Source organism: Pholcus phalangioides, unplaced genomic scaffold (genome assembly GCF_987345545.1).
Source record: "Pholcus phalangioides strain wild (caught in Gottingen) unplaced genomic scaffold, Ppha-v1.0 ptg000009l_1, whole genome shotgun sequence".
Lineage (NCBI taxonomy): Eukaryota > Metazoa > Arthropoda > Arachnida > Araneae > Pholcidae > Pholcus > Pholcus phalangioides.
In genome coordinates this window covers 11,574,014-11,601,921 of record NW_028301602.1, presented here as the reverse complement: position 1 = coordinate 11,601,921, position 27,908 = coordinate 11,574,014, and the positions used below count along the sequence as shown (strand labels likewise).

Sequence of the window (27,908 nt, the reverse complement as noted above, 5' to 3'; positions counted from 1 at the left end):
ACACCTTGGTAATTTCTTTTGTGTATGTATTACACTATTGTGATCTCACAATTTTTGGGAATAGAACATGTTGAACTGTTTTCGTAATGAGTTTGCAGTAAACAAATTTAATGAAGAATTTTCACATTTTCATTGTGTCTTGCATGACTAGATAAGTAGGCCCGTCATTTAGGGGGGCCCGTTGCCCTCCCGTTATTGAAAATACACTAAAAATGGTATATATATATATATATGTACAGAAATATATATATATATACATTGAGTACATGTGCTTTGCCCCCCCCCCCCCTGGAAAAAGTTTAAATGACGGCCCTGTAGATAAGTAGAAAACCACTCAGGTAGACATGTTTTTGGTCAATTTTTTTTATCAATTCCTTAAATGAATAAATTTTATACATTATTATGTTTTTTGGTATGTGTAATGAGTTACTGAATTGAAGGTCCTGCATTTAGAATGTTTTTGACAATCATAATTTAAGACTAAAAGTGATAAACAATTAAGTGCCATAACATTTCAAATACAGTTTTTCATGTCAAAGTGCAAAATGAGCAATGCTTTATAATGTGATAAACACAATTAGTGCTTGGTAATCCTCCAAGTAGTTTGAAAGAGCATGTAAATAGGTCACTAGTGTGAACTTATAGTTATGTGCAAAAAAAGGTTTTTTTTTGCAATTTCCCAACATTTTTGCTTTTGGCAATCACCAAGTTTACCACTTTTAGTCCCCAATTGTTTAAAAAATGAATATTGTTCAAGGAATTTCTATTTTCATCTTTCGCACATGAGGGAGAGAGAAGCTACAGTTAAATTAAATTTAAATGTATAAACACACACACACACACAAATTTAATTACTTAAATTTTAATTTCATTTTGATAAAATTTTGTATTTGTGAAAAGTAAATAAGTCCTCTCTCTCAACAGAATTTCAAAAAACAAAGCTAGTATTTTGAATTAAATCACTTTTTATGGTGAGAAGAAAAACTCATTATATCAAATTATAAAAAATTAGTAGAGATTCTTCCGTACAAAACAACACTCTCTTTTAATAATATTTACATTTCTTTTAGACATAATAACTTAGTTGCCATCCTCTGGCATAGACTGATTGCTTCCATCTCCACGAGTCTCAGAAGATTTCTGTAAAAGATTGTGAAAATGAGATTCACATGGTACAATGAAATATTCTACATTAAGAGTGAAAAGTCTGCAATAAGGACATGCATATAAAAAATAATTGTGAATACTATAGGGGAAACTCATGAACAATGCCTAGGTACAAGGTGGTTATAATTAAACTGACACTACTCAAACCTATGTAGCACCCATTCTGGTGGACATATTTCATTAAACTTGGTATGTAAGTTACGCAGACAATGGGGGGGGGGGGAAATAAAACTGAAATACAAAAAATAGTTAAATTTCCGACCATTGCGTGAAAAAGTGGTACTTAAAGAACAAGAAAAACAAATTGTAAACATAAAGCTTCATTTAATAACAGCATTTGTATACAACAGTCATGTGTTGAGTCATGAGGAGTGCTTTCCTTAGGGTGCTAAAAGGTGAAGTGCCAGTTACTAGGAACTTCGAAGCAGCAAGGATTCATTCAAATATTGCCTTAGAAAAATGTTTGAAGACTACTGCTTCATGTAAAAAAGTGCAACACCCTATTTGGTCAACAAGTGAAGAAACTGTTTCATCCTCACTTTGGAGATGCTTGGGTAATTTCAAGAAGTTTGCAGAATGCCTGGGCTCCTGTTCTCCAGACTTGAATCTCTGTGACTTCTAGTTGTAAGGATTCCTGAAAGATCAAGTTCATGGAGGAAGCATATGGATTCTGCCAGATCATTGGTAATTTTTGTTGCACCACGGTCATTTTCTGCACACGAGTGCTAATTAGACTGGGACCTACAATTTATTGCTGATTATGAATGGCAGGCTTGTTTTTTATACTCATCGAGAGGTTGGTGGGCTAACCCCTCGATGGGGGACTCCCTGCGGTAGCAATTTTTTCTGTGGTTGTGTCGTCGTTTCTGTTGTACCCGTGTCAGGAAAGTTTTCTGACAAGGACGAACCGGGTATCGAACTCGCCACACCTTTAAACATCCTTTGGTACTTTAGGCGAGTATCTTATCAACCTGGGCTACCTCGCCCGGATTCTGCCTGAATTGAAGCATAACATGCCATGTTGCTGCAATACTTCAAAACTCTATTTGTGTTATGGTTGAGCATGCTAAAACACATTTTGAGCAGGTAAATAACACAAATGGAATGCACATTAAACAAATGCTGAAATTAAATGAAGTTATAATTATATTATAATTTGTGTTTCTTGTTTTTTAAGCATCAATTTTTCACCGTGTTGAAAATTGAACTTTTTTTAAATAAAAATTTTATTTTCTCCACTGTACATATATTGTATAAACCAAGTTTCACCAAAACACATTCATCCAAACTGTAGGTCTGAGTAGTGTCTCAGTTTAATAAGTTTCATAATCATTTCTGTATTATGTATCAGAAATGAGTGCTGTTTGACTGAAGAGCAGAGAGCCAGAGGTCATTTTATGTTAATTTTTCTTATGCAAAACTTATTTTACATGAACCTGGATATACATACACCCTCAGACTTTTATATCATTCTTGTAAGAAAAATCAACTTTCATTAGTATAGTCTTGGTACAGCAGGTTTTTGTCAAGACAAGTTTTATTATACTTACATGGTTTTAAAGCTGGGCCCTCTATGACAAGATTTTTGGAAGGACCCCTAGGCAAAGACTTTTAGAAGTGTACCTTTGTATTTATTTCTTCGTAAATTTATGGTGAAAATGTTTTTTAAAAAACAAGGTGCATCTCTAGGCAAGAATCCAGTTAACTCCCTTCTTGTGCGGACCACAACAGCTTTAGGATTATTATACAGAGGATGTTTTGAACCTTTTGTTGTTCTAGAGCATAGTCTCCAAAACTTTTTGTTCCATCGCCTCCCTTCACCAGAAATTTTTTCCTCTCATCGCCCCCCCAACTCAAGTAAACCCATAGGATCCTATGTTAAATCAGTAGGTTCTATCGCCCTCTTGGACCATTCCATCGCCCACCAGGGGGCGATATTGCCCACTTTGGGAAACACTGTTCTAGAGCCATGATGGTTGCGAAACTGTTCCACAGAACCTAAATGAACATGAATATCTATCCAATATACCTATATAGTTTAAAAATGCATGCAAAATTTATTGCATCACCAACGAAACATTTTTGGCTTTGGGTTGATGTGCTAACTTGTTGGTATAGGGGCTTCCTGCCATACCAATGTGTTCAATAGCTATTTTATTGCTGTTTCTATTGTAGGCGATCAACAATGCGGGACCCCACAAAATTTCTGCCCCAGCTGGAAACCTATGGTATACAGCCACAAGATACTTTTAAAAGAATTCTTTTATAGTTATTAATCAAAAACCACCCTTTGCTTGACACTCATAACTATATACAGTCAAACCTTGTTAGTGTGTCACTCGGTTAACATGTCACTCCGCTTACCGAATCACTTTTTTGGAGTCCCAATTGTCCTCAGGCAGGAATTGGCAAGCTATGGCTTACTCCGTTTAACGAGTCACTCCGCTTACTAAGTCATATTTTTGCTCCTCCAAGAGTGACTCATTAACGAGGTTTGACTGTATATACAGCTAATATGATCACAGACATATTGAGTAACAATTCAAAGAAAAACCAAAGGTAGGTACCTTCTGTTCATTGGCTGGAGATTCAATACAAATTGTTACAGGACCATCGTTTTGAATGTGAACTTGCATGAAAGCACCAAATTTACCATCTAAAGATGAAATTGTAAAATAAAGTTAAAACATTCATTAGTAAAGAAAGATTCAGAATATGGAAAAAATATGCCACCACCAATGGAACATGAATAACTGACAATATAAATACATTAGGGCCAGAAATACATTCAGACTATGGTATATGGCAATTCATTAAAAATTCCCCAGAAAAATGTTTATGAGTTGAATGTGTGGTTAAGTTGTAGTAAAGAAAGACTTAATTTTAGTGGCAAAAAAAACTTCCATTCATTATAGAGCAGTGTTTCTGAACTTATGGTCAACGACAACGGCACAGGTGGTCCTGAAAATGACCACCAAAACTCGATACTCAACTTATCATGTTACCAAGATTTCTTCCAGCCCATCAGTTGTAATTGATGTAAGTAATATCCTTACGAGATCAAATATAAATTAGCCCTTCATATAGGGTATATGGGACTATATGTCATTGAAAAAAATACCGAAAATCACTATCCTACATACAAAGTATTACTAATTGTAGCCAAAAAATACAATATTAGGCAAAATTGCTAATTATTGCTAAAATTGAATGGCGGGAGGGGGTTGCAGAATAAAGAGCCGCTAGAAAAGTTATCGCAGAGTAAATAAATATTTCACACAAAAAAAAAATAGTTATCCATCATGCTTAAAAAATGGGACAATTGTATAAAGAAGCTGGAATGGTCAAAATATATATGAAAATATGGGGCGTATGGTTATACCTGTCTTGCAGTAAATAAGTGGTTCATTGAAATGTTGCAGATATTTTACTAATCTTCAATAGCAGCATTTCTTCAACCTTTCTGTACTCAAGGAATAGAATACTAGGCGTGAACGAACCTCCCCCTGATTTTTTGTACTTAAATTTTTGAAAGAAGTTTTTTCATGAAGATATTTTATACTAATCATAGAAACCATTAAATTCATCATCAATCTCATCTGATACATCAAAATCACCCACTTCAATGAGTTCATTGTCATCATTTGTGTCACTCCCATTGTAAAAAATCCCACTTTAAAAAAAATGAAATTGTTAGCAAAAGTTTTATGTTATACTGTCTATATCAGCGTATCATTCGCAGTGGTCACATTATGTGCGCACCATTGCTTAATGAATGCATGGCTTGTGGTGTTGCAAGCTATGAAGGGTTTGAGTTTCAAGAAATTGAATAATTTGTCAATATATATAATACCATCCATTTATAAGACACCCCAATTTTTTGGGAAGAAAAGGGGGGGTTTTCTTACAGATGTCAAAATGCAATATCTCATATCTATAAATTGTACAACTTAATCGAATTGACAAGATTTCATAATGTAAAAAAAGGACCCTTAATTTCCAATGAAATGATTGGAAAGAGGATAACAAACAAGTCACAGTGAGAGAAAAAGAACATTATAAGTATTGGTAATCATTCCTAACCTACTCTTCAGATGCCATGTGAGTATTAAATATAGAGGTGAGACCTCTGTTAAATAGATTTATGAGAAAAGCTTGTGGCCATTTGAGCAACTGAATATTTAAGTAAACGTTACAGATTTCAAGGAATAGTTTATTGTGAGGGGATAATTTAGCAGAATCTAAGAATACAACATTGGTTTATAGGATTCTATTAATAGTCCTTGATTAAGGTTTTTATTGATAATCATGAGCAAAAAGAGCTAATTGAGAGGATGCAGATACAGTGATACCTCAGCTAACGAAGAGGATACAAATCACATTCATTAGCCGAAATCTTAATAAGCCGAAGCGAGAGTTCTCATAGGTTTCTCTAGAAAACTGTTGGATTCATTGGAGGTTCTGCGCAAAATTTAAAGATAAATTTTTTAAACACCAAGGGAAACTATAAAAAAAGACAAAAACTAACTGAAGGCTAAAATGAACAGCTTCAAAATTAGATAAATGAGAATCTACAGAATGATGAGAGATATTGAAGATCTTTTTATTTACACTAATGCATGCACACACACAACACAACATAACCCAGGGGAGTTCGCAGGTATTCCTATCCATTTGTGGTTTGGTCAGCTCATTTATGTGTCCGATACACACAGATGTACACATTCATGAATGTGCTAACTCTGCAGTTTGATGCTCAGAGTCTTGCACTGAAAGAAAGTGTGCTATGAAAACATAGAAAATGCAATAAAAAAAAAAGGAACCTATTAGCTAAATATTTCATTTTAGATGAAAATATTCAAAAACTTTCAGAAAGAGAAGTGTAAGTACATTTAGAAAAAGATTCTGAGGGGGACTTAAGTTAATCGGAAAATTCAGTGCACAATGTGGATGTGTGAGGTTAGCTTGTGTATCCATATCAACGAAAATATTCATTAGCAGAGGCAGAAAAATCATTAAAAAATCTTCGTTAGCTGAAAAATTTATACGCCGAGGTATTCGTTAGTCAAGGTATCACTGAAGCTGTATTAATTTTGAAAGGAAATTTTTTTATAGAGCTTAAATAGGTACAAATTTTCTTACGTGTGGGCACCTAAAAATCAGTGATTATATATGAAATAATATACATTTTTGCAGCCGAGAAATATGATACACATTACATTTAAGTAAATACAATGCTTTATGTGATACAAAAAAATACACATATTTACTAATTATGCCAATATTCCCTCTAAGCTGTGTGTACTAAGGTCATGAATAAACTAAAATACTGCCTCACTCCAGAGTATCTGTAACATAGGAGAAATTCCCTATATTTTATGAAGAAACATGTTGTTTTATCACTACAGGCAGATGTCAAAATATTGCCTGTAGAATAACAACAGGTGAAATAAACTTTATAGGGCAAGTTGATCACAGACAATAGGTGACATGAAATACGTAATGGGTACATGTGAAAATATTAGCCACCTTTTACTAAATCAGGAACATAATCTTGCCGGACCTTTCCCACGAACTCATTATAAAATTTTTCAGAGCTATCTCCTCCCATGGACATGTGAAAATCTGGCTTGTTTCCTTTGAGTGTGCAATACAGAGTGAACTGCAAAAAATAATTTACACTATATTAGAGAGAGATCACTTTTCTTGAAATATACATAAATAAGTAATTACACTATTCAAACCAAAACGTGGATACACCGCATTAAAAAAAATTCACCTGGCTGACTAGAAGAATTTCATACTGCTTATCTTTGACACTATGACACCATCGTTTTCCGCTATCATCTTCAAACACTCTTAGGTTTAATAATTTCCTCACTCTAGAAAAATATAGATTGTTATTATAACTTCAAAGAAAAATTTAAACTTCAATCATCAAAATATCCACAATCAACCAGTAGTTGTTGCTTAGAATTAAAGAGATAACTTTTTTCCAAACAAAAGGCACAAGTGATAATGATGAGTCTGATTTTGGTTCAAGGACCACTTAAATCATGTGAACACATTTATATCACTATAGTAGATTTATGCACATAAGGGCTGATATGACAGGGACCTATAGTTTGCCCTGAGAGATGTAGCCACATCACTTCTTGTCTGTGGACTGAACAACCTTTTCAGTCCACAAACAAGATATGAGATGTGACAACTACCAGGCCAGAAACTGTGGATAGGTAAATTTTTTAGGAAAACGTTTCAGATCTCAGACGGAACTCCATGGCCTTATTTTGGCCTGCCCATGGAGCTAACTATTGGGAGACAATGGTTTCTGACCCCCAACAATCACTTTCGGAATGTTTACTGTGGTTTCCTTAACAATGTGTTTCAGACATGTATATGCCTTTACAATGGTTTGTCACTTCTTTAACGCTGCCAGTATATGTATAATAGTTAATGCCTTCATAATAGTTTGCCACTTTTCCAATCCTCCCAGTAATAAGTGCTTTTAGGGGAGGCACATAAACGTAGTCTTTTATAAACCTCCACAAGAAGAAATCACACACTGTGAGGTCCAGCGATCTTGGAGACGAGTGATGGTTAACTGAATCGTCAGGACCCGTATGGCCGGTTCATCATTTAGGAATGCGATTGTTCAAAAAATTCTCACACATCCAAGCTCTAGTGTGGTGATGCCCAGTCCTGCTGGAAAATGAAGTCATCCAAATCGGTTTCCAACTGTCGGAAAAGCCAATATTGACAAACACTGAAGTGGTGGCTAAAGAGCATTAGCGCTATCTGTCAGCAACTGCGTGAAACTTGAGATTTCCCTCTTTCTATCAATACATTATTTGATCAAAACGGATTAAGAGCTGAATAGTTATGATTTTTTAAAATCGGATGATCCTTTTTGAAACACCTGTATATTTTATTTCTACGTTTCTTTAAATCTAGATTTGTTTCTTTCATGATTCGCGCACAGGAAGGTGCCATATTGGGGCTAACTTAAACGTGGTTTGTATGTTCCTCAAAGAAAGAGGGAGATATCACGTGGTCCAAAAAGTCTCATTGAAGAAAATCAGAGCAGCACCAGGTATTATAGTTAGTACTTACATATACTCGAGATCTTTCTTTGTATCATTGCGTGATATTCCAATCAAAACACATAAACCTCGTCCGATAGAGCTGATAGTTTCTCCATCGACTGGAAACAAAGGAGAGAAAATAACTTGTAAGATAGCTTATTTTAGAATTTTTATATTTTGTTAGTAGCTTACTTCAAAAAAAAAAATGATGAATGTTTCTTTAAAAACATAAATTACTCAGACACTCAAACCTAATACTTTACTATATTTTAATTCTGGTCATATCGCCATGCAGAAATTTACTGCTGAGTGTGTTTGGAAATAACGCCATCTATCGGTGGACGCCTCATGATCATTAGGGAAAAGAACTTGTTATTCATGGTCTTCTCCAGGATCGAACCTGTCGACCTGATGGCAACCTTCATGTTGGTGAACGAGCCTCTCAGATGTTCAAACCTGCTGAACAACTATCAAGGCAAAAACCTAGACATTTTGTGAGCTAGTACCGATTTCACAACCCTCTACAACAGAGGTCTTCAACTTTTTTTCTAGTCGCAAGCACTTCCTATAACCATCATCAAACGTAGAGCACCCTTATGACATGTTTGTCGTACAAATGCATGAAATTAGAATGATTTCAATCCCTGAATGCTATTTGTACAAGGCATTTAATTGAGGCATTGATCAAGTGCTCGCAAACACCAAATCAGACACTAGCATTGAGCACTCTGGATGCTTTAGGGAGCACCATGGTGCCAGCGAGCAACGGGTTAAAGATGCCTGCTCTACAATATCAATGTTTTCATTGGTGAGACTAACAATCAGCTTTGTAAATAATGTCATATCCACAGAATAAATATAATTTTAAGACAGGATTTTGTCGAGCGGTTGAGTCAAAATTTAATAAACAGGTGTTTGGAAGCTGTCTACAAAAAATAATAATAATAAATAAATAAATAAAATAATAATAATTGGAGCAGTGATAGTACTCAGGGAAAGTCCTCACCTCTGTCATCATTTCTGCTCTGCTTGAGGAGCAACACTTCTCCAGAACATAACCAAAAATCATTCGCTGCATGCAAATTTCTAGTGAGAAGCAAGAATTCTTTTCCCAGCAGGCAAGGATCAATATGACACCAGGAGTCTATGAGAGGGTGCACGTTAGTCTTTCATTCGTTAATGTGAGAAATGCAACAAAACCCTTGGACTTCACTCTGAGCATCTTCTTTCAGCCTTTCACTGATCTGCGCAGTATTGTGCTACTTACAATTTCATTATGTCCCTTTTTTTTTTAAAACTATTGAAGCTGCAAAATGGACAATTTACTTTAAGCTATTCTGACACTCTGAACGGATTGCAATCATTAGTTCCATAGTAAACATAGAACAGCTGCAGTATAATTCAGGCCCGTAGCCAGAAATTTTGCTCGGGGGACCAAAGTGATAGAATAATAGATTTCGCCATCTTTTTCCCATTTTTTAAAATAATACAACGATCAGAGCAAAAAAGTTCACTGGGTTCAATAAGAACACATCTGCGGGATTATAATTATGACGGCTAGTGTGAAAAAAATTCATAGAAATATAAATATGAAATGCAGGTAGTCCTACAACCTGAGAAAATGATATATTACAACAAGAAAAACAATGCAACTTGCTGGGAAAACAGTGTATATGATGTAACGTTTAAAAGACTCTAAAAACTTGACGCTAATAAACTTGTTAGAGAAATATCATTCCTCCCCCACATCCTACTGTGTGTATATTCATGTTTTCCCCGTATGCACGATTTTTCAGCTAAAAAAGCATTGACAGCTAAAAAACATGCATGTATGTTCATATAATTTATTTTCTCTCTAGTAAATGTCGTTTGTTTGACTAAACGTGTTTCATTTGCTCTCTAACCATCATCTCTTTCCCCTTCCACACTTTACCCGCCCACAAAACTTGCTTCACACTCTGGACTCAAAAGACTATTATTACTAGCGATCTCGTGCAGGTGACGTCACCCTCAGATGATAGCCAATAGCAGCATGCAGCATAGGGGGGGGGGGGGAGGACGGCCGAACATAATCGACCAAGATAAGAAGCGTCAAAAGCTAGAAATTAAATCACCAAAGAAAAAAAAAAGAACATACTACAACTGTACTGCAAATATTGTCTTGTTGGGTACAATAATCAACCCTTCAATTTTTTCCAGACAGTTTACGAATACCCTGTATAGTCAGTGTATTTTGCTTTGCAGTCTGATACAGCTGAACCCCTTCACACATGCTCAAGTCAGGCTATGACAACTATTCTTGTGAGAAATCCTAATATACTAGTACCTTCAACAGTTGCTTTGAGTACTCGTTGAATAACTGCTTTCATCAGAGTAGAGTTTTAAGCACCTCTGCAGAGAGGGAAAAAAAGGAAGTTGATAAAAAACTGAACAATTATTATTTTTTCAATAATAAATATTCAAATGATGCACAAGCAAGTTGTTAAACATGAACAAAAAATTTGTGAAACATTTACACCAGGGGTTCTCAAACTGTGTGCCACCAACCTTTGTCAGGGGGCACTACGCAACAGCGCCCCTGACAAAGATTTTTCGAAGATATTCTTTGTTAAACTTCTCTGGGGAAAGCTGCAGATAAGCATTAATTATGGAAAGGTGCACCACGGGTAGAAAATGCTTGAGAACCATGATTTACACACATCTACCGTTTTCTCACTGAGACAACTCTTTTAATAATATTGTTATAATTCGCATGAACCCCCTGAGCTCTTTGGTGTGGCCAAAGGACTATTTTGAAAATTAACTGAATGTTGCAGTTAAATATGGTGATTCTCCTTTGTCATTAGCAGGTCCCCCCCCCCCTCCTGCCTCATTCAACGTTCATATTCTGCTTACTAGAATAATCGTCAATAAACCAAACAGACATGCATCAATATCGACATCTCACTGTGACACTCCTAGGTGAAGCACTTCACATTTTGAGAACCACTGGCTTATTGATAATATGTTTGATTGTTGCTTCACTGGCTCCATTGAAATTCCTTAGGTGGCATTGTATGACAGAATAAGAACCCCGATCAAAAAAAAAATTTTTTTTTTCATCTATAAGTTCGTATCCTCTTTCCCCAGAGAAGGATTTATGGTTCTGTCACCTGCAGGTCATACAAATTTTACCGCATTTCTCTCAATCTAGTTTGACTTTCTTGACCACCCATTCCTTCAATTTACACCCTTCCACCATGCTATAACCTGCTTGGCTTCCACCCTCAGTGTCTCTAAGTCACTCTTTTGGGCATGATGTGCTTTCATACACTTTAGGTCATTCCCATGCTCACACACTCTCTAGGTGACTCACATGCTTGCAAACACCCTAGCTCACTCTCTGGATTGTTCACTGACCTGGTCTTTTGCTCTCCAGGTCACTATTTTAATTGCCACTAATAACCCGGTCTCTCACTATCCAGGTCACCCTTTGGTCAATCATGTGCTTGCAAACATACACTCTAGGTCACTTTTTTTCTTTGAGACAAGCATGTGACTGCTGGCAGAATCCACTAGGTATCATTCAGAGTTTAAGGTCGAGACCTCCCTCAAGCAACCACATCATGCCCCTCTCCGACTTCCACAGTGGAACGTTCACCACATCTGATTTATGTTATTTCTCGCAGATGCTCCTAATCCCACACTATTCTGATAGGCGGATTTGTCCCCCACTGCGTGTCAACGCAACCCATCATCTGGTCTACGTCCGCATATTGTCACGGTTACCCAAGCAGAGCGCTATGGAAGCAGGATGCCAAAGGATACAGCAAACCTGAGAATCGACTCCACTTCAACAGGAGAGCCGGCAGCACCCCTGCATCTCAAAGGTTTGAGTAGAAGCTTATCGATCTCAAATAAGCAATGAACCATCAATTTACATACTTGCTGACTTTTGGGCCCTCACATACTTGCACACATTCTACCTTACTCTTTGGATTGCTCATTGGCCTGGTTCTTTGCTCTTTAGGTGAACTCCTATGCTTAGGTAACTCGTTTGGTTGCTCACTAATCTGGTCTCTCACTCAACAGGTCACTCTTTTCTGCAATAACAAACTTGCAAACAGGTCATTCCCATGCTCACACACGCTCTAGGTGACTCTTTTGTTCAGTCAAATTCTTCAGAATTCTATAGATTGATCATTTTACCACTCACTGACCGAGCCTCTCTAGGCGGATTTATGGTTTTACTTCATTTTGGATACAAAATTTAGTCACTCTTCTTCTATTCTACTCATTTTCTTGACCACTCATTCCTCATATTTGCCGCCCCCTTCAAACTTTCCACCCTGGGCCTCTAAGTACCCTGTAAATAAGCTATTGGGTCTCCACATTACATCTCAAAGAACCCCCAAGGAGGCTGCGGCTAGTTAAGAACTTTAAAAAATGGGATAATCACCAGTGGTGTATTTATAGGGGGATTAGCAGGCTATAGCCTCAGGGCAGCAAATTCGAGAGCCAGAAAATTTGAGGACTGAGTTGCTAAGAAAATTATTATGATGGGAGAAGAGCTGCATAATTTTCACAGACTACCATAAATTCGCCTTTACCCAGACAGCGAGTGACTTAGCAAGTTTGCCAGCATTATGAGTGAACAAAAGACTGTGCAAGCACATGAATGTTCAAAAGAGTGACCTAGAGCATGTGAAAGCAAGTGAATGACCAAAAATATAACCTAGAGAGCAAAGGACCAAGTCAGTGAGCAATGAAAAGAGTAACCTAGAACACGTGCAAGCATGTGATTGATCAGAAGAGTGGCCTAGAGAGTGTGTAAGTAAGAGTGATCTTGAGAGCAAGGAACCAGGTGAGCAGCCTCCGTGAGCACTCTTCGAGTGGCCAAAAGAATGACCTGGAGCATAGCTTCCCAAACTTTTTGTTCTATCGCCTCCTTCTTCAGAATTTTTATTCTCTCATTGCCCCTCTAACTCAAAAGTACCTATAGCTTCTAGCCCCCCCCCCTCCAGATAATTCCATTGCCCACCAAGGGACGATATTGCCCACTTTGGGAAACACTGACCTAGAGCAAAGGTTCTTGACTCTTTTAAGCCACGACTCAAAATCATCAACAAGAATCAGCTTCACTGACCCATGAGACTTCGTTTTTTGAAATTAGTGAAGCCAGTGATGCAATAAGTGCATTTTTAACAGAATTGTAAGGGATTTTTACGACACCATCTAAAAAGCCACTACAAATCAATACTGGATCATGGTTCATAGCTCAAGAATTCTCCCTCTGTACGTGGATTGGTACAACCCATCTCGGAAGCCCTTCGGAATGAAGTTTAGATCATGATCCATACCTCAATAATCCCTACTGTAAGTGAATTTGTGTGAACCATCTCAGAAGCCACTGCAAATGAAGTTTGGGGTCATGACCCATAGTTCAAGATCTCCTGGGGCTGTAAGTAAATCTGTACGACCCTTCTTAGAAACCCCTGCAAACCAAGTTTTGGTCGGGAACCATAGTGCTCAGAAGTCCACGGCTGTTAATCGATAAGGACTGTTTGGATTCGGCCAACAACCCATCTCGGAACCCCTGCAGGAACAGCTTTGGTATAAGGGACATGCCAAGTTGGCGACTTTTTTTCTGACAATTCCGCAAGGTTTTCTACACATCGTTCTATTTCTCTCTCTCTCTTCTTCCAAATTACGTCACCCCATATCCACGGTATTTTGAATGATTTGGAAAACCATTAGAAGATGAGATCTTTTTTTCTCTTCCTTCCGTACATTCAGCTTAGTTTTCATAATGCAGTATGTGGATCGGATTAATTATTGGATAACATTGTATTTTTTTTCATTGCATTTAATACTTTCCAATATTTATTCCCTTTTCTGCATTTTATAATGCAAATTTAATTAAAATTATTTTATTTATATAGAGAATATTTATGCCCTGATCGATTTATTATTTAAAAAATAGAGTCCGGGTTTTATTTTTATATACAAAAAACACCGATGGATTTAACGGCGAGTGCACCGGGCCCCGAAAAACTCAAACTTCATACTTTTTTTCTAATTTAAGGGCCCAATATTTTCTTTTGGGCCCAGGGCCTCGACCGAAATTAATCCGCCACTGACAAAGAATATTTATTATTTATGCAACAGGAAGGACTGTTGTTTATTTAAAAGTATGGTTTTTTTTTTTATTTAGTTTAAAATGTTTCATTTTTAATTTTGATACCTTATGTTGTTTGGACATTCAGTCTAGAAAGTGGTATTATTATTATTATGCTTGTGGATTTCCGTTATTATTGTTTTCTATACTGGTGATTTTGTTTTTCGGGTTCCCGTACTGTCTGATAGCCTTGACAACTTTTCGTCAGGCATGTTTGGTGCCAGAAATCACCAAGTAGTACCTTATACCAAAGCTGTTCCCCGGGTTCTTATAAATAAACAACGGTAAAATAAATAAATAAAATAATAACGATGCAGGGGCATCCTGCATGTAGAAAAGAATAAATATTGGAAAATATTAAAGGTACAACCTGAGGGAAAAGATATCTAAAATAATTCCAATTAATCCTACACACACACTACATCATATATACGGAAGGAAGAGAAAATATGAAGAACTATCCCAAGCATTAATTACAATTGAAAAAATAATCATAAGTGAAGATAATCCAAAGTAAAGAATGGTTAAATGTTAAAAAAAAAAGTGTGTGTATATATATATTTTTTGAATTATACATAGAATTCTTATTCTTTCAAAATATATGTATAATATGTGATCAATACGTACACAAATGTAATACCAAACAATTAACGATCGCAGTATAGAATTTTTTTGTTTGAGAGGGGAAAAAAACAAGCTCATTTGCACACAGCCCATTTGGTAAAACATTTACAAACTTGTTTCTGTGGCATTATATTTTACAGAGATAAACAAATTTTTGCCAAAATATTCCGGTTACAAAATAGTGACTAAGAAAATGATTCACTCTTGATAATTTTTATAAATTATTTAATGTTGAAATGTTATTAAAGTTATCTACACAAAAAAAATGTTGTTAAAGATTATTTACTCAAAAGACCAAACCACACAGCAAAAATTTTTTCATCTAAATAATTTTTCTTTCGGACGACCTGGACTCTGAAAAAGGTGGAACCCCGAATTCCCGTGTCCCAGAAAAAGATGGTCAGCTTGGTCCGTTCTAATACAGTTCGAAGTCCATCTGCAGCTGTTGCTGTGATCTACTGACAATTTGACAACTTTATCAATGTATCATAAACAGGAAAGTAGGACCTATGCTGCTATCTATTATTCAGAAAGCAAATGATAAACAATCAGTTAGTGCTGTTTTTGAACCATAGATGGCAGCAAATTCATAATTTTTTTTAAACTACTGGTCAAAGCCGCCCAAATTTTTTTTTTCATATCAACAAACATGGCAGCCCCCTCGTTGAATTCGCAGCTAGGGGGCCGTTCAAGTATTACGAGAGCAAATTTTTAGCCATTTTTGACCCTCCCCCCTGTCAGCAAAATTTCGTCATCAGCTCTGCTCTCTGAATCCTAACTCATATTTTCGTAAAGGGTGGTTGATGACGTAAGCATTATCCAACCCCCCCCCCCCCTCTCCTTGTCATCAAAAGTCAGCAAATAGGAAACCATCGAGAAGAAATATAGTATTTAATTAAATATAATATATTTCTCCTCTAAGTAGGAAACCCTCCATCGATGATGACGTAATACTTGAACGGCCCCTAGGTTCTGATGAAATGCTTCAGACGAGATTGCAAACACAGGAAACCATCGATGTAACAAACTCTCTCTAAAACGCACCAGTTGCAAAAATAAACGTGCCGATGGATGTTAAGTTAACCAACAAGAACAAAAAAATCTGTGAAGCCGGGTTTTCCTAGGAATAGGTGTTTTACGTCGCGTGAACCGAACTGTATAATTTCGCGTCGCAGGAAACGTGTTACATAATCACGCTACGCGTTTGTGTTTTCCTAGCGTGGCGCATCAGATCAGGGCTGCTATATTATAATATATGGCCTTGGCATCAGCTATTCTGTCGTCTGCATGCTCCTGTTTGAAGGAAAGGGAAAGAAAACACACAAATCTCACGCACCACTCCTCCATTGCCCAAAAACTTACCGTTTGGGCTGCAATCTCCCGCAGAGGCATCGGGCCCCTTTTCGTGCGAGAAACGGTGACGACTGACCTGTATATTACGCTTTTGAAACAATTTGTCGCCACTCAACAAGCGTTGGACGATCGACCATGAGGGATGGGGCTCGCCCACAACTTACACAAGCCGTTTTTGACTTTCTGGACGAATACTTCGATGATAGAGTTATTGCGTTGAACTATTCGACAGTTAAGGGAAAAGGCATGGACTGGCACGTATTCACCCGACCTCACCCCCTGCGACTACTTTCTGTGGGGCACACTGAAGGACATTGTTTACCGCAACAATCCATTAAAAATCGACGAGCAGGAGGAGGCTATTTGTCAAGCTTGTGTGTCGATTTCCGGACACACTACAGAGTCACTGACAATTTCATTCTTCGTTTGCGACATGTGTGTTGTGTGAAAGGTGCACATCTTGAATCGATTTTGATGTGAATGCAACGAGGTCTACTTAATTACTTATGGTAATGCCGCCTGCGGTGCCATCTATCGGCGCAATTTGTAACTAAATTTTTGAGGTTTCTGTATCGGAGATTCTTAGTTTTTTAAATAAACATACCACTGGTTCTATCACCGTTTCCGAGTTATTTATTTTCAAAGTTAAGGGTCCTTCGTGAAACACCCTGTATATAGGAATTCTAGGTTCACTAGACTCTTTTTTTTTTTCTTCTATTAAAATTCAGATGGCATTGTAGATGTGTTACCGAAATATGCTTATTAGTGAAATGGATTTGATTTTTCTATATTGGTCTCATCTAAACCAACAAATCCAACAGAATGTGATATTAATCATGTCATAATTAGCAAACTGATTTTCAGGATTAAAATCGAACTACAGACCAAATTCTGTGGGTCACAATTTCTAAAATGAACTGCTCAAAATCATGTTATAGCAAAATTACATGAAGAGGAAGTGTATAAAATGAGGGGACAACTGTAGTAAAATCTCTATATACAATTCATCTTTTAATGGAACAAATAGTTATATTTGTGTAATCAAGTAGAAAAACATGAAAAGAGACTTTCAAGAACTTATATATCAGTCAGAAATACTTTTATTATATATATAATATACTGCATTATTGTACATATTTGTACATCTATTGCATATTTTGTTCAGAGTGGTTTTCACTGTTCAATACACAGCTATACTTTATATTTATGCATTTGTATGCACAAAATACCATATATGTGAAATTTTTTTCTTTTTAAAGGTAAGTAAATATTAAATCTGTTAAAATTCTAAATCACAGGTGCACAAACTTTACGACTTTGCTGCCAACAGGCCATATAACCGCATAATGACTTTTTTTGAGATCTAAATATGAATGAGAAACATTGATCAAATTAATTATGTCGAGATATTTACCAACTATCATTTATTCATATCAACTTTACGTTTCACTTTATATTTTAAAATGTGAAATTTTTTAAATTGTTCTGTGAATAAAATTTGGACATGAGCCGGAGTTTGAACACCCATGTTCTAAATAGTCACTTACTGTAGTGCATATGTGATAAAGTGACGAAGGAACAGGTTTTTCAAAGTACACACGTTTCATTAAAATATTTGGTTATATCAAAAAAATAAGCGCTCCCTACACTAACAATGAATTAAGCACACATAAGTTTTACATCACTTTCATCTGAAAGGAAGAGGGAAAAAAATAATTCAGAATCTCACCCTCATTATTTGGTTTGTTCCATGCTTTGCGCAAAAGATATATTGCACATGTAAAACATGACTCTCATGTAGTATATATATATATATCACACAATAAACATATATAATATATATATGTAAATATATCACATCTTCAATATAGTCCTCTTCAAATGATCGACAGGCATTTAAAAAATAAATAGTGAAAATTTGTTTTCTTTTCCCAAAAAGAAATGTGTAAATATCGTTTTTGAATAGAAATAATACTCATATTATACACACGTATATGCTAACCATGAAAGCTGCTGAATGGTATACTAGATAGTACAATAGGTGAAGGAATCGGTATATATATATATATAGAGCACTCACACTATATTACTAAGTACGATTTTATCATTGTTTTTAAGTATGTATAGAAACTTCAAAACAACTGACACATCCTACTTATTATAAGAAACAGTTCGCATGTGTGTGCAAAGTAACAACACAATCTTCCAATAAGTAATTTTCTTGCTATCAGCGAATTATTCAAGTTCTAGAAAAAAGAAAAGAGCACAAACTTCAAAATATTTTACTAGTATGTTCAAAAAGTTCAGAGACTTATTATCACGAAAGAAGGAATACAGATAGAACCTGTTTATTTAATGTTTCCTTCAAAGTAACTACCCTGTGTAATTATGTATTTTTGTTATTGTTCATACAAAGATGTAAATGCGGATTGCAAGCCTTTTTTGTCACATTCCCCCAGTGTCTTTGTCGCTGCACCTTTTCAGAACCTGAGAATCATTTCCCCTAAAGCAAAATTTTTATGAAAAAAGAAAAAATTACATGGGGCAAGATCAGGGGAATAAGCTGGTTGGGGAAGTATCGGAACAATGTTTTGACAAGTAATCTGACACCAGGAAGGGACCTGTGTGTCCCTAAATGTCTGCATGATTTGGTGAGATGTAAAAGACCAGATCTTTGGAAGGCCAAGTCATCAGTGCTCCATTACAATAATGCCCCAGCTCACAAGGTGTGTCTGATTACCTGTCAATCACTTTCCAATACTCCTACAATCAACTTATTCCCCTGATCTTGCCCCGTGACTTTTTTCCTTGGATAAAGAATTTGCTTAAGGTGGAAACGATTCTTAGGTTCCAAAGAGATGCAGCGACAAAGGGACTGGAGGATGTGAAAAAAAAAAGAAGCTTGCAATCCACATTTACATGCATCTTTGTATGAACACTAATGCATAAAATTGCACAGGGTAGTCGCTTTGGAGGAAATGCCAAATGAACAGATTCAATCTGCATTCATTCTTCGTAATAAAATAAGTTGAACTTTTTGAATGTAGTAGTATGTTGCTGAGGTTAGGTCTCAATAATAGGATTGCCATCTTTTTGTGAGTCTGAATACTTATGGAATATAGGTCTCTCCCTCGAATAATGAAATCAAAGGAGCTGCGAAAACATACATAATTATATACAGTTTTTTTAAAAATAAAATAATTAATTGAATATGAGTGGACTGGAAGGAGTAATTTTATGATATTCAAAACTGATTCACATTTTACATAAAAAATTAAAAAAAAACTTGATAATATACAATGGTTTCCAATAACATTGTCCCATTTTAGTATGATCTGGAAACCTGAATGTTTTCTTAAAATTAGGCATTTTCTACCTCATTTGGGATAGGTTGCAACTCTACTTGACAGCAGTTTATCAGAAGCATGAGAGTTGAGGGAAATCATGACATGGCAGTCAACTCAGCTGAAATATCTAAATTAGTTCTAAAAAATGTTAAAAATTGACCAAAAAAAAAGTTATCAAAAATCTAAAATTTTTTATCTTTTTTGTTTGTACTGTGATCAAAGAATCAAAGTAGAGATATGTGGCAATTGGATTTATAATGAAAGAACTTTCTAAACTATATGGTGCTCATATTTGATTCTGTAATAAAACTTGGATGAATGAAAATTGGATGAACATTTAAAGATGTATTTAATAGAGTTTGAAAATCTGAGTAGACACATGACTCAAGTTTTGAACAGTAAATGTCAACAAGCTGATCTGATGTAATCATACATGTACTACTAATGATCACCAATCACATATAGCCTACTCTTCAGTATTTAAAAAAAGTCATTCAAAAATGATAGTGAATATAATATGCTTACAGTGCTTTTTATGTATCCTATTATTTTTCCACTATCACTATTTTCTTGCATGATAATTCTAATTTTATGGCTGATGCTGAATTCTCCTAAAATAAGTGTTATTTATGATAACGGCAATTTATTAAATAGCATAAATTTTTTTCTACAAAATTCTATATTCTATGGGAAATAACTGGTGTAATGAGAGAGTTTGGATATGTGCGGTTAAAAAAGTGCATTAAATATATATTCATATAAATCAGTTTTCCAAATGGAGTGATGGTCCCCAAAGCAGAATGTTTTGCATTGTTCTGCAACGAGCCCTCAGCTGACTGGAAATGTTCTGCGGTAAAAATTCTCATGATAGTGTTTTCTAATCTCTTCTTAAAATTCTTCGAGATTGTTCTGCAGTAGCACTGCTTGTTCTGCAACATACGTCACAGATTTCGGCATATTCTGCTTTAGGGGCGGCACTTATCGGGGGATGGTAGAAGATACAGGTACAACATGAAATATTATGGGTTTAATGGTGGGGGAATGAGGAAAGAAAGTCTGTGGGTTGGGAAAGTAAGACAAATAGGTTTGAAAAACTGATTAATGAAGAAAGGTTTCAGAAAAACGTTTATGAATTATATTTTATGTAAATGATAAACTTTTTCACACAGTCATCTTTTACAAAAAATAAATTTTCCAGCAATATGCTCACAAAATACTGAAAATTAACCAATCAACTGATCGAACCAAAATTTTTGGGGATTTAGCTATCTCAGTGCCGAAGAAAAAAAAAAAAAAACGAAGCTTACAACATCTCTCACAACAAGAACAAAAACTTGATATAACAGCACCTTTCAAGAATTTCTAGTGAGATCACATGATTTTTTTACCAGGTGTTTTTCCCCTAAAACAAAACGCTACAATGACACACAGACTTGGGAATGGGTACAATAAACTACATAATGAAATAAACTACATTTACAAACACACACATACACAAGTATCTCCTCTTATATTAATGTACATAACATAAAAAATATTACATCTTTCAGCATATTATACACAGGTTCGTTTTTTTTCTTCCTTACCATACATAAATAATCAGCTAGCATCATCATCTTATTCTGTACATTTACACTTTAAATGTTGCATGAATATATACACTCTTACATATATATGATCAAAGCTGTTAAGAGTAGAGTAGCTTTTTCAAATGAAATAAAGGCTCTAATATCAGTATCATCGCCATTTGATCAAAAAAATAATGTGTGATGCTTGGCACAGCTCGCATTCTTATGATAGACCCCTAGAAGTAGAAACAAATTACATAATAATAAATAATTATAACAAAAAAAAGAAAAGAAAAACATTTAAAAGCCATACAAAGTAATGCCAATAATAAAGCAAGAGAAATACAAACTGCAGAATAAAATTTGTAAACTATTGGAATTTTCATTTAGTCTTTAATTATCCAAAGTTAAAGGAACCACCTCCAACTTAACAGTTAACTCAATTATTCAATTATATATGTAAAATTAATGAAAGTTGACTTAACATAAATCAGTAGCTATAAATCTTCAAAAAGTAACTCGATTGGTCAGTGCAAATTTCTTCAGCAGTGAAGCTCTTTTCTTAACTAACTTAACTCGATATTAACCAGGTTTTAAGCAGGGTTTAAGCTACGGTCATATTTTTTGCAAAATGCAAAAGAAAATCGTAGAATGTGAAAAAAGTAGTAGCCACTTTTGCAAAAACGCATACAGGAGGTGCACAACGAGTAGACATCCATCAATCAATACATTAGCATTGTAGCATTTTGCTAAAGTTTTTCTCTCATTTTTGCTTTTTTGTGAAAGGAACTTTTTATCCAGCTTAAACCCTGGTTTCAATGTTGTGCATATACAAAATGAGACAGCATTTTTTGTAAAGCTGCAATCTTTTTTAAGATGAATTTGTGAATGAGAATTTTAAACTTGGCTAACATTTGCCATCATAACTGAAATTATGATTTGAAACCTTTGCTTGAAATTACATTAGAAAGTCCTTTTCGACAATATATTGATTGTTTCGGTTAGGTAAAAATGGAAATAGGGATTTACTGGGGGGGGGGGAGGGCGGGGAGTGACAGAACATGAATTAGAATGTTTTGGAAGTAAGTCCAATAAGAAGGTTTTGAAGTAAAGAACAGAAAAATTGAAGACTATGCTCTTACATATGGTAGGGGTTAAAGTCAGAGTGGTGCAATCCTCTCATTTTGAGGAAAAAGGTTTTATTAGAATTGTTTTCAGATTTTCAGAGTCAATGTTAGAATTTTCTGATTTCACAATCTAGCAAACTATTGAAACTGAGACTTAGTTAATTTTTTGTTCAATAGTTCAGTACTTCTAAATAGCATTTATGAACTTATAATTGCTGAAAATGTGACTTGCACCACTCTGACTCTAACCCCTCTTATATATATATTATCTCATGATCTTAGAGGGTATTCTGTTAATGGACTGACAAACTCAGAGGGTTGTTAGTAGACATCAGGAGGAACAAAAATTGCAATGGAACATGGTGTAGCAAACCATGTTGAGAGGGTTAAAATTGCAAAAAATGCATGCAGGTTTCGACATTCACGCTGGAACTATAAAAAATACAATAATAGCTATAAAAAGATTTGATTAATTATTACAAGAGTTGTTGGAAGTGGTGGCCGCTGACGTCATTGCATAGCCTACAATGACGTAAAAACGATTCCCAAACATGCTCGAATATATCAGGTATGCTTTTGATGTCTGCCACAGCGATGACAATAAGTGCTACGAGATCCTCTGGTATGTCCAAAGGCGCTGCATAAATGAGTGATTTAAAGCAACCTAGATATGGCGAGTACGTCAGAAATGGTGAGTGAACCCTCGAACACATTTTTCATCCACCTTTCATCTCCTCTGGACTCAGAGCCTGCATGCGTTTTCAATTTTTTTTTTTTTTTTGCAATTTTCACCCTCATATACCGATGACAATACGTGCTATGAGATCCTCTGGTGTGTCCACAGGTGCTGCATAACCGAGTGATTTAAAGCAACCCAGATATGGCGAACAAACCCTCGAACACATTTTTCACCCACCTTCCATCTCCTCTGGACTCAGAGCCAGCATGCGTTTTTGCAATTTTCACCCTCTCAACGTGGTTTGCATGTCACATGGTCCATTGCAATTTTTGTTCCTCTTGATGCCTACTAACAGCCGAGCTTGTCAGTCCATCTGAGCTTGTCAGTCCATTAACAGAATGCCTTGTATATTGCCGCTGTGGTGGTCGAGTGGTTATAGTGCCGGACTCGTGATGCGAGGATCCGGGTTCGAACCCCACAGTGGTGGTCGGCTGAAGTTGGTTTTCTGTGGTTCCCAACTTCAAGGCGCAAATGCGAGCCGATCTCCCCGTTAAAAAGTCTCGCCACAGAGAGCAACAGTCCTACAACGGTAAATCATTCAACCATAACACTTCACTCATAGTTAGTAAAAAAAAAAAAAAACTGGGGGCAGATGACAGCACTACACATAACAAGCATTACACAGAAACAAACTTTACATCAGGTTGCACTACACGTACACGCACATTCCCGCATATACCGATTCGTTGGGGGGTTTCGCGCGGGGGGGGGATGCATGTGTGTGGTTTAGCAGTAGTAGGTAGGGGTTCGGGGGTCCATGATGTTCTTAAGTCAGCCACCTCGTTGGGCAATTTGCCTGTTGTGGCGTTGTATTTGTATTTGTATTCATATGAATTACAGTGTTCTTACATATTCAACATGAAAAATCTAAAAATTTTCCTTTAAGGTAGTTCTTGTTATTCCAAATTACCTTATGCAGGACTCAAAGCAGGTTTACTCAGTGACACTGCTCTCCAAGAACAGATAATTACATCGCAAATGTTCTATATGAAATGGTATTTCTTTCATTTAATGTGTATGGATGTATATTATGTGCTTATATTCACATTTCTGTTACGATCACTTCTTTATTGAAAATTCACCATTGTGTTGAACTTGTGTGCACAACATATTGATGACTGAATTACTAACAGACCCCATAAAAGAATAAATCAAACAAAATTATGTAGTCAGATTTCAAAGTATCTGAATCTCACAATATCAGCTAATGAGGTTCAAGGCAGTCGTTATTAATGAGCAAGTGTTTGTCAGATAAGAAGACCCTCACAGTTTTTACTCAAATTTTCAATGAAATCTTAAACTCTCTCTCTCTCATACTAACACTTCAATCTAAAAAGGATTCCATATCTGAGTTTTTTTAATATGGTACAACCATTATGAATGAATTTTTTGAATTGTAGGATACTAGTGCTGGAATCACATCAATTGTAATATTAGTATCATGCAGATTAGGCCAATTTTTTTAAATTTTTTATAATGAAAAGTTATTGAGAATGGATGATAATAATGAAACAATATGTATTTACAATGTTGATAGTCTATTCAAAAATGATTAGTATACAGTGACACATTGATATAATAACACTCTGCGAATCAAGAAAAAATACAATTGTAGAGAGATTATTGTTATAGCGAGAAGCAGCATTTTAGCATTAGAGTATAGACATTTCCAAACCAGGCTCGAAAAATATCATTGTAGTGATTTATTGAGTATCGTTGTAGCAAGGTTTCACTGTATTATTAAAATCATTTTCATTAATTACTATACAGAATCGAAAGATAAGAAATGGAATAAAATAAAGTATAAAAATTTTTACTTTTTCAGCTTGTCCATTATATCATGAAGCCTGTGACTACTGAGACTGGGTGCCAAGCGATGGAAGATCTCTTTCACAAAGGAATCACTTATTCCATGGTAGCTCTGTTCAGCCAGAATGAAGGCATTGTGGAATTCCTCTATAGCACTGCATCTGGAACCGGAGTCAGACTTTCTTGAGTGAGGATAATGTTTCTTTTGAAGCTGTAAAGTGTGTAAAAATGGCTTGGTTTAAGAAACACATAAAAGCATTCTCAGACGTGTCACCTTTTGAAATCCAGAAATCCGGAGATTCTTCCGAGGGGTGACCCCCGGCACTCACAGACTCGAGAAAAAAAAAATTCACAAAAAATAATAAAAATCACAAAAATAATTAAAATACCCTTTTTTTTAATCAATTAAGAAAAAGTTACACCCCCCCCCCCCAAGGCAGGTTCTACATTGCCCCTGAGCAGAATATAATTCCACATCAGTCTTTCCATGCAGAATAGAGAAATCACGCCTACACTGTTCATAAAATATGTGTTTCCTTTCGTGAATGCTATCAGCGATTCTATCTTGGGTATATGAACTCTTAAAAGCTTTATTGCAGCTTAAAGTTTTATATTTTCTTTCTGAACACGTTTAATCGGAAGAAACAACTAAAAAAAAAACTCAAATTACAAAGCTGCCGACAAAAAAAACGTGTTTACCACACAGCTGTTAATGGAATACAATAACGATTATACAGGAATTTCGGCAACCAAGGTCATGCTCCTGATAAATAATTGCTGATAAACGCTACGAAAACGAAGTCGCGTCTTTGACAGTTGCTTAAATGCGGTCAGACTTTTTTTAAGGCTGCTCGATTGAAATGGCCATGGCTGTTCTCTATGGGGGTTTTCCCTAACGATGACGGTAATTATTGACGCCACGACAACGTGAAAGCTCGCGTAAAATCTAATTTTCTGCCAAAATCCGGAGAAATTTTAACAAATCCAGAGAGCGAGAGGAAGGATGAAAAATCGGGAGAGTTGGCAGGTCTGCATTCTTATAAGAAATGCTTATCTTCAAATACATGTAAATATTTCATTATGCAACTGTTTTGATAAATTTTAATAGAGAGTTCGCAAAAAATAATATTAATTTAAACATTCTTACCTCTGCAATGAGAGGCAATACTGTTTTGGTAGCACAGGAAGACCTTGAACTTGGAGGTTTTGCCGGATATGTTGGCGAAACAACAGGTGAGGCAGCACTGCTCTTCTTAAGCTCTGAATCACTTCCACCACTGTTTGGGCTGTTGTAAGCAGAATCTGTGGTTACCGTGTTGCGATCATTACTGATGAAGTCACTATTAGACAGAATTATCCAATGCTGCTGATCAAACCCATCTGGGCTACCTCTATCAGGTTGCCAGGGTTGATTATACATTAAAGATGAAGGCATGCTCGTGGGTCGCATCTGTAAAAAAACAGTAACACACCAATCAATACCTAAAAACTTAAGAGAAAAGAAGAAAAAATTTCAGCACTTTCTACTTAAAACAAAATTCTATGTAACTGAAGATAAATTAAGAAAAAGTAAAATAAATCATAATTTCTGATATATTCAAGTAATACATATGAAGAAAGGTTTGAATAACACGATAATCCGAGTTCATACATGCTGATTTGATGCAAATTTCAGAAAGATGACAAAGATTACGAGTTATGCTAGTCTGATGAAAGCTGCTATAATAGAGCTATGTCACTTTTATGATTTCGTCTCTACATAGATTGGATTTTTGAGTGAAAATCTTGGCCTTCATGGATGAAGATAAAATTGGCTGTATGGCCACATGCCCTCATTCAATTTATCTGGTTTTAAAAGAAATTTTAATTCAAATCAACAGAGTTTTGCTAACATATGCTCTGATTTTAAGAACAGGACAACAATGAGTTGACTCAGAGATAAGAATATACATATTGATGCCTTTCTTTCAAATATGTTCAGTGATATGGAAATTTACTGAATAAAAAACCTCAGATGATTCAGGGTTGTGCTCACAGTGGATTTACGTGTATTCACCCACCTGCCCTCCTCATTGCCATAAATTTTATAAGGAACATTACATTTTGAAAGAATACTATTTTAAAGTCTGAGGTGTCAAAGGATTATGCTTTCAAAAGACGCAAACAATATTTCTTCTGTTCAGGTTGAAAAATAATTGCGCTAAATGATCTCATCTCAAAATTCATATAGTACACAATTTAGATTGACAAAACTGAAAATTCTTTTTTCATTTACCCAAATTGCATGATTCATGAATGAGAACTCTATCATGCAATTCGGAATGAGAATGAATAAAAATTCATGAATGAGAACTCTATTTTTATTGCATATAAATACATATATATAAAACACATCAAGCTTGAATCATTGGAACAAAAGAAAAAGGACACAAACCATTTTCCCGCACTTGTTCCAGTAGGGATTGCTTTGGTTTACAGGAGAGGTAGGTGAAGGCTGACCATTGTAATTTTTGACTAGATCAAAGCTATTGGAAGAACCAAAACTATCACTTCGTTCGGGAGGAACTTTTATCTTTATATCCAGTGTGTTAGGACCCTGGAGAGTACCGAGATCCCACCTCCAACTCTGCCATGACTCATCCATTCTCTGATCATCACTGAACATGAATAAAGATTAATGTCAGTCATTTTGAGAACAAAAACAAGAAGTAATTTGGCCATTTAGAAAATTTCACTAACAAAGTCCACTCACGAATCAGATGCCTCTGAATCACTGTCAGTCAGTCCGAGAGCTCTCCACCTCTTGTATCTCTCAATCAATTCAATCAAGCATGAATTCTTTTTGGCCTTACGTATGAATTGATATTTGAGAAGCTCCTTGGCTGTTGGTCGCTGAAAGAGAAGACAAGGAAAATTGAGATTCAAAGAGATA

The 27,908-nt window shown here is 35.7% G+C and overlaps 2 protein-coding genes across 7 annotated transcripts in view; both read right to left on the bottom strand.

The window, feature by feature from the left end:
- Nucleotides 1–1,026: 1,026 nt before the first annotated feature.
- Nucleotides 1,027–15,518, bottom strand: Dtd (D-aminoacyl-tRNA deacylase). 5 transcript variants are annotated; one of them, XM_089237188.1, is made up of 8 exons: nt 15,320–15,518; nt 10,579–10,643; nt 9,259–9,396; nt 8,281–8,371; nt 6,947–7,049; nt 6,697–6,829; nt 3,735–3,823; nt 1,027–1,140 (listed from the first exon to the last, which is right to left on the bottom strand). In XM_089237188.1, exons 2-8 carry the CDS (start codon nt 10,619–10,621, stop codon nt 1,081–1,083), a joined length of 657 nt encoding a protein of 218 aa, XP_089093314.1. In that variant the 5' UTR covers nt 10,622–10,643; nt 15,320–15,518; the 3' UTR covers nt 1,027–1,080. The 5 variants fall into 5 exon arrangements, with proteins under 5 accessions (XP_089093314.1, XP_089093313.1, XP_089093315.1 ...); XM_089237187.1 differs by having other exon boundaries at nt 15,037–15,447; XM_089237189.1 differs by lacking the exon at nt 9,259–9,396 and having other exon boundaries at nt 15,320–15,493.
- Nucleotides 15,519–16,391: 873 nt separating this feature from the next.
- Nucleotides 16,392–27,908, bottom strand: part of LOC149081760 (serine/threonine-protein kinase 26-like) — a 38,027-nt gene continuing 26,510 nt past the window's right edge. For both annotated transcript variants that reach the window (XM_089237185.1, XM_089237186.1), the window contains 5 exons: nt 27,729–27,868; nt 27,411–27,633; nt 26,124–26,426; nt 24,985–25,187; nt 16,392–21,537 (listed from right to left, as the gene is read on the bottom strand). In XM_089237185.1, coding sequence (XP_089093311.1) covers nt 21,525–21,537; nt 24,985–25,187; nt 26,124–26,426; nt 27,411–27,633; nt 27,729–27,868 — 882 coding nt within the window. In that variant the 3' untranslated portion in view covers nt 16,392–21,524. The remainder of the gene's footprint in view (nt 21,538–24,984; nt 25,188–26,123; nt 26,427–27,410; nt 27,634–27,728; nt 27,869–27,908) is intronic.